Genomic DNA, 12,219 nt, shown 5'->3' with positions numbered 1-12,219 from the left:
GCTGCAATGGGAAAAGACTGAAAGAAAAACTTCAGAAGCCGTTCTGGGGAGAAGTACAGTAAAAACTGCCCCTCTCTTCAGCAGAACAGCAGATGCCACCCTCTACAGCCAGTCACGAAGCTAAGGTTTTAAAACACCTGAAAATACACTTCTAACAACAGTCTTCCCTGAGCTATTATGCTCCTCCAGGAAGGAAGTTCAAGCTGGAACACTTGCCAGTTTTAGTGCCGGGAAATGAAATTTGTTGTTGCTAAACAATGTTGCAGTAGCATTTGAAAAGCAGTGAGAGGAACCATATATGCTGCCAGTACTAAACATAATTGGAGCTATTAACTGTATTGTATTAACTGTACCAAATACTCTATTCTCTGAGAGACTAAGGCTAAAAACTTGGATTATAAATATAATTATCTTATAACTGTTTCTCAGCTTTGATAAGGATAAGAACAACTTCTGGACAGTGTGCAGTAGAATCCCAATATATCAGAACAGTCTGCTTGCCAGAGAGGAACCTTTACTTAAGAGACAACACCCGGTGTGAAATAGCTGGCTATGGAAAACAAGATCAATGTAAGTGAATGATTTCCCTTACTAAGGCTGTAGTTGCACAATGTGGAAACTGGATGTTTTTAATACCATGATGTCCAAAGGATTAAAGCAAGATTGCTTTCATATTATTTTATGTACTACATACACATATCTCAAAGGTGATCTTTTATCACATTCTCTAGTTGCCCATGGCACTCTCTGCTGCTTCTCACACTTGCCAACCATACAAAGTGAGCAAAGACACAACGATTTTTTTATTCTTGATGTAGTGAGAAGTAGAAAAAGAATAAATCTGTGTTGGAGGATTAACAAAGGATTGCATTTGTGCTTCAAACACTAGCAAAATATTTCTCTCTAAAAACCAAGCTCTATAGCTAGCAGTAGAAATGTGTTTTTCTATTTAAAACTGATTAATTAATGGTAAAAGTAAACAAACATTGCATAAGCTGAAAATAAGAGCCTCAAAATCGGAATTGGAATAATTCTACTGATTTCTTAAGTGCTGAAAGTGTGTTATGGACTTTTGTCTTGCATGGTGAAAATTCTTAAATAATCTTTCATTTGTAGATGACATTTACTATGCTCAAAGACTGATGTCGGCCACTGTAAATTTAATATCACAGACAAAATGCAAATATGAATACTATGACAATATCAGAGTTACTGACAACATGGTCTGTGCTGGAGATCCCACATGGATGACTGATTCATGCAAGGTAAAACTAATTTATCTTCTAAAGCATTTTAAATGCATGCACATTATATGGATCAGCTGGTGGCATTTTAATTCCACTAGTCAGAAGAGTCTCTCTTTATGTAGACCCTCTAATCCAGACCCTTCTTTGGAAGAGCAAGAAGTCCAGTGTCTAAGACACTGTTATTCCTCAAAGCCTTATTTTACAGTCTATTCAGTGGGTTCTGTGATGAAAATAGGAAGTGTTGGCTTTGACCTTAAATAACACCTAGGGTGGAATGTTGTGTGCAAGGTAACTATTCTCTCTGTGCCCTGCTAGAAGGGAACTAGAGAACTCCTTCCCTTACAGATTGTATTCAAGTCATAACATGTGCTGAGCCTTCTGTTTTTCATCTATGCAGTGTTCCCAAAATTTCAAACTTTAGTTTATAGTTAGACTTGTTTTACTATAGAAAGCAACACTCTAAAGCTCCCTGTTAGAAAGGCTCCATCTGCAGAAAATTACTTATTATGTTCTCTTTCCATTGTCAGGGAGATTCCGGTGGCCCCATGGTCTGTGAGCACAATGGCAGGATGATGCTTTATGGGATTGTCAGCTGGGGAGATGGCTGTGCAAAAGAAAACAAGCCTGGTGTTTACACCAGAGTTACTCAATACCTTAACTGGATTGACTCCAATATGAATGCAGTAATGACCAAGAGTCACTTTCTCCCTGAACCAAAGTGACCTTTTTTCTACATCTGGACTCCAATGAACAAAATTAAGCCTATACTGGTGCCAGGACACTGAAGTCCTGAATGTCATGAGGCTTTTCTTTTAAAAGCTGTTGTGGTCTGCCAGTCATATCAGTGTTCCTGAGGCAGAGAGACAGTTGACACATTATCTTACTACTATGAATTACCTGAAAAGCACTCCATGGGAAGCCAAAATATTTAACATTTAAATGGGTATTCCCATGCACAATACTATGCATATCAAGTTATCTGTCCACTTAATTTATGAGCCAGCATTTGGTCTTGAAGTATTTGTAAAGTTTTAACTTATTAAGTATCCATTTTATACATGGTCTGATGAACTCATTCCTAATCACACTGAACAACACTAAGACTCAAGTCCTGGAAACCTATCCTGTTAAGACCAGTACTGAGAGAGTGATCAGGCTTTGCATTACAAAAAGAAAGAAGCTGTATTAGCATTAATTATCACTAACACACATATAAAAGGACCATTTAAAGTAAGAAAAAGCCTGGTGTACAGGGTTCATTTCTGTAGATCCAATGTATGCTAAAATCTTATGGATGGCATCTGTAACTGTGCCAGCATTGCAAACTCCATGTATTCCACTTAGAACTGTCCTGCAAGAAGGCAAATTGGAAAACTGACTGGACTTCCAGGTCACATCTGAAGGTGTGTGGGTGCCCTTAGAAGTTTGATTATGCAACCTTTCTACATATACTTGGGCACCCAGGATAGGGTTTAAGGAGTCAACACTCACTGAATACTGCTGATGTCAAGTCAGCATGTAATTTCCATTCATTTAACTAACATTATATGGAAATAACTCTCTTCCCCTCAACTTGTGCTGGTTTCATTTTTTAACTTTGTTTTATTAATTTGAATTATTTGTATGAGGGCTGGAACCTCAAGATTTATTTAATTATTTTTACTGCATCTAACTTATTGTTTGTGTGATGGATGTTAAAATAACATTAAAAAAAGCTCTGTGATTCTTATGTGTCTATTCCTCCTTTCTTGGAAAGGAAAGGGTATGCTTTGAAAGAAAATTGCCATTATTAAGTTCTATTCTGAAAATTAAGGCCCTTTAGTAAATCAGATGTTTGAACTTCCTGTTTACTACAGCCTTTCATATGAGAAATTCTACTCTAGGTGAGAACACTAGAAAACTATGTGTGCAGTTGCAAGAGACAGAGCATAGGATGAACAGTTGTGCTGAGGATCCAACATCCTTGCTGTGTGTGCTTTAGGACTCCCATCTATCCCTGTGGACTAGATATTCTCAAGTGGCTGCAGAGTATTAGGTGAACTTGTAAATCAAAAGATCCTATTTAAGCTTCACTGTAAGGGAATACAGTTCTTGTGCCCCAGAAGGGCTCTGCAATAAGATCCAAATTGTTTGGTGCGGAGGATGAAGAGATGGGTTTCACAAGTTGACCCCTTAACTAAAATGTGACTGCACATGGAGGAATGCAATGCAGCAGTATCATAAAGGTGCTAAAAGGAGAGTGATATTTCAGCTTTCCTCAGTACTTTGTGGGCATTAATATTCTAAGAGAAGTGTTGAAAGTTGACCTCAAGTACTGCTAAGAAAAAATCTTAGGCAGTAGAAATTCTACCTGAGCAGCAGTATTACATTTCAGTTTGTCTTCTTTAAGAAAAAGATAGGGAGAATAATTCATAGGACATAGTGTTAAGAACAAAGAAATTCTTAAAGCCAACTACATTTCTAATTCTGGACAAAGTATCACAAATACAAAGTTAAGTCCTTACTGAAGATAGGTTCTGTTCTTTGGGCAGACAAAGGAAAAAAATACTCTCAAGGGCTTCTTTTTCAGTGGTTAAGAAAAAATTGAGAGCCTAGCATCACTTCAACATCCTAAAGACCATGTTCTGTCTGCTTCAAGTTTTTTTTAAGGAAGCTATATGATGCAAACAGGTTGGAGGTAATACTATAAGCACTGTTCACAGCAATTTTACCAAAGAGTTGATAACCACAGCATGAAAGTGCCGTGTATTTATGTGATGTTTGTAATTGTGACAGTAAAAGATTTGCGCCTATCATGACAGCATCCTGCCAAGCATATAACACAGAAAAGTTACTCCCTACACCAAAATAGCCATCATGGAACAAATTAGCAGGCTAATCTATGAAGATAGCAATCCTGTCCATCCGAACTTAGTAACACAGTGAACCAGCAAGTCTCCAGTAGTTATTGGTCAAAAGATCTCAGAGTAGCAATTTGGCTTACGATTTTTGGCCCATTTTAAAAAAAGTTAGTACCCAAATGTTTTCCAAGTTACTAAACTCTTTTCATAAATGCAGAATCCAGGGTCAAATTACAGAACAGGTTGGGCAATTTAACTTATTTTTGTCGATTAGACCATAATAATGTTTACTTTCTAGTAGTTCATTTAAGAACGCAGAAAAAAAATGCAAATATCTACATGCAATCATTCCTTATGGACCCCTCACAAAAATCTTTTTGTCTCAGTCTCTAGCTGCTTAATGATGAATGACTACAGATTTCAAACATTTTGAAAGAGTCTTGAAGAAGAAATTTGTTGCAACCTACAAGCAGTACTATGATGACAGATAGCAGAATTTGCTCTTTGCAAAAAGTACTCGTAATAGCATTTTGGTAATTTTTTGTCATATTGTAGACAAAGAATGTAAAAAAGCCTCAAGTGGAGAAAAATCTGTTTCTTTTAAGAAAAAATCAAATTGAGATGAGCTAGATAAAGTCAATTCATTGTTGGACTTACCAATTTCTTCATAACAAGGTAACTATTAATTCAGTGTTGCTCATGTACAAATTCAACTATAACAAGCTTGAAAAAAAGTAATAAACTAAATTATCTTTCCAAAAAGCACACTAGTATTTGAGACACACATTACATCTTGTAGCTTATATCAGTCTGGGTACATGAGCCTCACACACTGGTGATGTAATGATAGGAATAAGAATGAAGTCATGTCCTTTAGACTCAAGACTGAATCATGTAACATCTGGACTATTTGCAGCTCTGATATTGTTAAGTCATGTCCTTATACTGTGATTTCCCTTCTATGAAAAGGATTGGGCAGTACTTCCTTTCTGTCACAGATCTGCCTGGGTATGATCTATCAGGAGGAGGGAGAGTTGACAACCATGTGAATGTACCATGAGTACTGACAGCCCAGTCCCATAGGGGGGGAGCAAGCACTACTTAAACAAAAATGATTACGGGCAACACTGGATTGTGAACTGTTTGGCAATACAATTTATGGTTGGGTTGTACAAACACAAATTTATTAGTAGCTGTTACCACTGTGTGGTACAGTTATTTAGCAAAAACGTGTTATTTGTGGACTGCTGGTTAAAGTTTGTGCAGAGAGTTAAAACTGCTTTGTTTCTAGAGAATGAGTTGGAGATCTCTCCTGAAAGACTGGAGACTGCAAGAGGAAAAAGAAAGAAAGAAAGCACTGTATCAATGCTTTTCTATACAGTAACTAACAGGACAGCCTGACCAGTGTCAGCAGAGTACTTGGGGCACAAGGTAACCAACATGAGTTGGGGAGAAAAATCTACCGTGTTTTAAGTATGTATTTTGGGATGATACACCTTTTTCACTTCAGTATTTCTTATGTTTAAACATTTATCAAAGTACTCATGTCAACAGATTTCTAACAAGTGGAGAATATAAATATCTTCATCATGACTGCATATTTTTATCATTGCAATTAATGACATTTGTCATCAGCTTCTGTGGGCTTTTTCCATAAAGACAACAAAATGTAAATTTTAACTTATTGCCATAATTCTGAGTACTGCTCATGAAACCAGAGAAAATATAGGTGCTGTTTTAGGTAGTACACTCCTAGCTCCAAGCCTGGAGTCTTTAGGCCTGACTGATTGCTGCTTGTGTGTGCAATCTCAATTGGTTCTTTAACTAATGTTAGATTAAATGCCCCAACAAAAAAAGAAATATTTAAACACAGTGTACACAGATCTCCACTTGCACTACTTTAATAAGCTCTTTCAAAGTTCTGTGCAGGCCTTTGGCCTCACAACTACAGTATCATCTGACTGGCTAGTTACCAGAGGCTGGGAAAAAGAAAGGCAGAAGATGAGAGCAGCGTTTGCAACACTTTTTTCCTCCAACAGAATCCACAGGAAACATTTTCTTCCCCTTCTTTCAGAGAATGAGCCGAGGACAACCCAGCTTGCAGTGCTGCTGAGGATGAAGAGAAACAGCCTAGAAAACTGTGCACAGAGCCTCACAAACACCACTGCAGAATAACAAGAGAATTACTAGAGCGAGGACATTTTGGAAGGTATTAGATATCTGGTGGGTACTAACATAAATACACAAATGCTGATATCTTAAATCCTTTCTTACTTAAGCATATAATTCCTTGATTTCAGATATGCAGCAGGCAACAAAAAGGAATAGAGTGGGAGTCCAACAAACATTTAGAAACAGCTAAGAAGTGGTCACCAGCCAAAGAGAAGAGAGCATACTTTCAGAAGCCTTAGGAGCATAACTAACATGAACTCAAGTCCTTAAGTACGTTGAGTATTTTCAGAGAAGAAATGTATCAAGCAATGAGGACTAATCTGTCAACACTTAAAAGGAAGTGATGCATCCTGAACAGACCATTTTACCTTGTATAGTTGAAGCTTTCTAATATGACTCATGACATCTAAAAATATAATATGCTTTAAATAAACAAAGTTGTGGTGAAACATGATATATAGTCACCTATTTGTTACATGTTACACCACTACCATGTGGAATCCTATGTGTGGGAAGGGTTTGGGTTTTTTTGCACATATTGAAACCTGAGCAAATAAAAAACATTATGACTATTTGGTCACCAAGCCTTTGGCTCACTTCTAAAACTTAACCAGAGCTCTTGCTTTGGGAAAAATAAGAACAGAGCTTATCCATGGAAAGATAATAAAATCTTTCTATGTTCATGAAGCTTGTATTTCAAGCCAAAGTAAAAAAAGTGAAATACTTGAAACAAATCATATTCATTAAAGTGCAAATCTAAGTTCAAATTTGGTCCAGCATACTCCTTCCAAATCCATTGCATCCCATACAATCATAGAAATGGGCAGTATGAGCAGAATTTGAGCTCACTTGTTCAACCTTTTGGCAAATGAAGGAAAAGGAACTTTAAGTGAAAATGCAAGGAACGTATGAAACAAGTGCTATGTACTGCATTAACAGTAAAATGAGATTTAGACTCACAAGTCAAGCATGAAAACATTTGCAGATCCCCATAAGCACTACACTCAATTCCTGTGTCTTGTTCCATAGCAACATCCAACTAGGTGACTCATTCAGATTTAAGCTGCATCTCTGGTAGATATTCTAACACTAACTGAAGCTGGGAAGGACTGCAAGTATGCCAATATCCAGACTTTGGAGTGGGCCTAGCAAACCAGAGTTATCAGAAATGAACAAGTTAAAGACAATCAGGAATAACCAAACACACAGATGTAGATGAGTGATGACCGGTCTTAAAGCAGATCCAGAAGGCAGAGCAGACCACAAGCTGGATTTAATCAACAGTATCAAGTAAAAAACAGCAAAAATGTAAACATACTGACACATACAGCAAAGCAGTTAGTAAATTTAGGGACCAGGCATTCAATTGTGTCTTGTTTTGAGCATCATCCTTCTTGATGAGAACACAAGAATAATGATCAATTGTCTAGAACATGACAAGGAGAGCACACAAAAAATACTTTGTTTCTGTTATCCAGAGGAGCAAAATCTACAAGCAACATTGTCTTCAAAGGAAAAATGAGAAGAGAAGGGAATAAACTGTTCTCTGTGTCTATAGGAGACAGGGTGAGAAGCAATTAGCTTGGTTGCAGGAGCAGAAACTGAAGTATTATGAAGTTACTCTACTACTAAGAGTAGTGAAGTACAATAATAAAAGGCATTGAGTGGCAGTGAACCTCCTTCATGGGTATTTTTCAGAACAGTTTAGGCAGAGAAACCAGTTGCTTTAGCATCTTGAAATGAAATTGGAAAAGGCTTTGAGAAATCATTTAATTTTAGGTTCCCTGTTTTATTATGAAATAAATGAACATGCTTAGTGGCTGAGATGAAAACATGAAAATACAGAGACCACAAGGAAGTTTAAAAATATTACACAATTTAACTGACTTTTTAAAAGTCACTTTAAGAAACAGCTCCCATGAGAGAAAATCATCTGGATTTCTGAATTAAAGGCAAACCTTGAGCAAACTTTTCAGTGACTCTTCATAAAGTAATATTCCAGACACAACTAGAATCAAATTAATTGCTTCCAAATACACACTGGACAAAATATTTGCAATGAGTAACATGTGCAACTAGCAAGAAAGTAAATTTATTATCCCTCGTTGGATATTAGAAACATTTTTTCTCTACTGAATAACTGGAAAGGTTTTTGTACGTAATGCTATGACCTAGCATCATACTCATTAATTACCTCAGTATGTTTCAAGCTGGAGGCCTCTGGGTGTGATTAAACCTTTGAAAGGACAGTATTATCATAAGGAGGCAACCGCAAAAGAAGCTGAAGATCACAGGCAACCACCAGACTTTGCCAGTCACAGGCTTCTGTGTTTTAGGAACTGATGCCTGCTTGGTGACAGTATACTTTCAAAAAACCTCATGGACACACTTCCACATAAAAAGCATCCACAGGCAGTTTCATTATTTATGAGAAATTAATCACAGAATTGTCAGAGTTAGAAAAGACCTCTAGAGATCATCTACTCCAACTCCCCTGCTAAAGCAGGACTGCCTAGAGCACATTACTCAGGACAGCATTGAGGCAGGTTTTGAATTATCTCCAGAGAGGGGGAGATAACTGTTATCTCCACAACTTCCCTGGGCAGCCTGTTCCAGTGCTTTGTCACCCTCATCGTAAAGAAGTTTTTGATCATATTTAAATGGAACTTCCTATGTTCCAGCTTGTTCCCCTCATCCTGTCACTGGGAAATACTGAAGAATCTGGCTCCATCCTCCTTGCACCCACCCTTTAGATACTTCCAGGCATTAATAAGGTCTCCCCTCAGCCTTCTCTAGGCCAGGCTAAAGAGTCCTAGCTCTCTCAGCCTTTCCTCGTAAGAGACATGCAAGGTATCTTTGCTAGTCATAGCTCAGATGTGCCAAATTCAGTATAATTGTAACTTCAGGAACAGTAATTAAGAATCACCACCAGTAATTCTTCCCTAAATTTTCTTATGTTGTGGGACAAAACTCTAGCCTAAGTTAAAACAAAACATCCCCAAGTGACATAAATTGGAATATCACTACAGCTGTTGAAATTGCAGCTGCTCCATGAAGGTCACAGCATGTACTTGGCAATTACTACAGCACATCATCACCCATGATAAAACAACTTCACTAATGTTCCAAATCCATCATCTTCAAATGCACCTGCAAAGTTTGACATACTACAAATTGTTGGGTAACTTTCTTATTTTTAAACACACTTGCATGCTGTATTCATAGCAGGCCCATCTGCATGAAGAACTGCCTTGAACCGGTACCCTTGACCATCTCAGTCACGTTTTGTTCTAGAAGTTGCTAGTTAGAATCTGAGGCAATGTTGCAGGACAACAAGCACCTTTAAGTAGCTGCCATTCAAAAATTAATTTGTCTCAGAAATTATTGTGACTCAATCTTCCAGAAAAATAATAAACACCATCAGACTTAAAGCATTCAGATATACAGAGGGTCACTGGAAAGTGATTTCCAATTACATGTAAACAGAATTGTTTCCCAGAACAACTCAATTTCGTCTAACTGCAACTAGACTTATTCTACATATTAAGTATTTTTCTAAGGACACATCTGTCTTAGATTAACTGTATCCTGTATTTACAACAGGCTTGTTTTAAGACACACAGAATCAAGGGCACTTTTGTTTATTACTGGGGGAGACAAATCAGAGCAATGTATCATATTCTCTAGCTAAAACCAGACTGAGGGTGTGTTTTTAGATAGTCAACTCGACTCAGCCTTAAAACTACAGTAAAGAGACTTTTAGGACCCTAAAAGGGGAAATTATAAGATACTAGCTTTGCTCTAAAAACTTCAGAAGAAATTTTGTTTTTACAGTAATTTTCTAGTCTAAAAATACACATCCTTGTGAAGCGTGAAAACAATCACATGTATAGAAAAAATACTGGCTGTTCAGAGGCAGCAGAGCTTTCAAGCATATAAGCCGACAAATGGGGGAAAGGACATAGAGACAGCAGATTCCAGTCTTCCAAGGATGCTACCTAATAAGTGCTTTGCATTGCAAAGCTTGGAAAGTTCATCAACTGGCTGTGATCTATGTCAGTAGTCTTAACTAAATAAACTTCCAGGAATAAAAAAAATTATTTCTTATTAATTGAAGCAGAGGCAGCAATGTTTAATGACCCCTCAGGAACTAGGTACAGTAACTCAGTGAAAATATACCACACAAGTGCCCGGCTATACCTACCTACATTGCCAGACTTTGTGCCAAAATTAAAAAAGGTCTAAGTACACAGGTATAATGATATTTTATAGTTTTCACTACATAGATTTTACAGTTTTGACTACATTGGTTTCTGTAAGTTTATAATCTTTCCCTGTTTGATAGTTTTACAGCTATAAAGACTGAGTGGCAACAAGGTATGAATTTCAAAACTACATGAGCTTTTCTGCTACATTTCTTCCAACCAACTATTCATGACAAGGGCTCAAGTTTTCACACACATATATGCTGCATTTCACCAAAGTAATATAAAAGGATCCAGCCATTATTTTTGCTCCTGCATTTAACAGCCTAAGAAAGCAGATATATCTGCTCACACATCCTAGTTTCTATAGAGACAATAAGGATTCTCTGTGTATCTTGTCCAGCCACTGTAACAAAAAATACAGCCTGTGGGGACTTTGTATGGCAAAGAGCATTTTGTATGAGGTCTCTTACTCGGAAGGTTACCAGGACCCTGGCCATGTTGTTGGTACCACTGCACAGGAGCCAATGGCTCATTTTTTTTGTATTAACAAAACCACTGCAAAACAAAAATTGTGGTCTTGTATTTTTACTTTCAGAATCTTGCTATGAAAACAACAATGGATGAACACAGTCTTTATACATATTCAGCAACATATATGAAATTTAAAATCCCTCCAAACAAAAATATGGGTAATCAGATCCATTTGGAGACGTGTAAGGTATCAAAGAAATAATGTTTTAAAGGGAGAATGTAAATATGGCACTTAGGAAAGCCCCTACCCTCCAAAATACCCCTTTATTACTGAATTATCTACAAAATCAAGTGAATTCTTATATCTAGACTTAGTCCAACTTGTTTGTTTCCTGTTAAACAGGAAATGAAACTACCCCAATTTCATCCCTACCAAGCTCCCAGCAGATAGGGCAGCAACCCTGTTTTTCAAAGCCACTGTTCTGTCTATGAAGTTTTATGACCATCTGAAGAAAAAGTAATTATGCCTTTCAGTGACTGGCCTGCACACTAACTTTGATGGGTCACATTTGCTTCTATTCAAATCAGTTTAAGCTCGCGCCTGGAATCGATAACCCAGACTGAGGAGGAGCGAGCACCTCGTGCCCTCCCGGTGCCCAAAGAACAGACCTGCCACTAGATGGGGCAGCAGCCTCAGGAAAGAGATGCTCGCAGCCATCAGACCATTCATTTGCTGGGCCTGCCCACGCTAACCACACCGAACTGGTTTTACATACAGAGTAACTTTTGCTCCGCTCCTCCTCAGTACTTACAAAAAGGAGAGCAAGGAATAAACGGGAGGTATTCAGCCAGTTACGTACAACCCTGCACTTCTCACTGTGCCCTCATCAAACAAGACTGTCCTCATTGACATTTTTCATCTTCCTGATTCATCTCGATTTCAGGCACTGGAAAACTTCAAGGCAGCACAAGAGGCAGATGCTGCTGCTGTAGGAATCCCTTAGTCACGACAAAACCTTCGTGAGCAACAACAAAAAAAAGCCATTTATTTCGTGCCACGCGGGCAGGAAGGCACAGAAACAGCGGGAAAAGTGTTGAAGAAGAACGGCAAAAGTTCCCCTCCCACAACGCGCGACTTCGACTAAAGAATCCCAGGCAAAGATCAGCTGGCACATAAAACACGAGCAAACACAAAACTAAACCTTACCTAAGAAGTGTAGCAGTTGTAATGGTTTTAAGAAAGAGCGATAACAGCGATCACGCCCTGAGCCTCCCTACACC

At 37.9% G+C, this 12,219-nt stretch overlaps 1 protein-coding gene across 1 annotated transcript in view; it reads left to right on the top strand.

Annotated features, from left to right (window-relative positions):
- The window catches only part of PLAU (plasminogen activator, urokinase), a 6,500-nt gene extending 4,531 nt beyond the window's left edge, over positions 1-1,969 (top strand). Inside the window, exons 8-10 of the mRNA XM_010000751.1 lie at positions 430-570; positions 1,117-1,265; positions 1,775-1,969. Of these exons, the coding sequence (XP_009999053.1) occupies positions 430-570; positions 1,117-1,265; positions 1,775-1,969 (485 nt within the window). The remainder of the gene's footprint in view (positions 1-429; positions 571-1,116; positions 1,266-1,774) is intronic.
- Positions 1,970-12,219: the final 10,250 nt, after the last annotated feature.

The sequence above is a fragment of the Chaetura pelagica genome, unplaced genomic scaffold, assembly GCF_000747805.2.
Source record: "Chaetura pelagica isolate M959 unplaced genomic scaffold, ChaPel_1.0 scaffold166, whole genome shotgun sequence".
Lineage (NCBI taxonomy): Eukaryota > Metazoa > Chordata > Aves > Apodiformes > Apodidae > Chaetura > Chaetura pelagica.
Note: the sequence above shows the minus strand (reverse complement) of the source record. Positions and strands in the feature narration are given on the sequence as shown.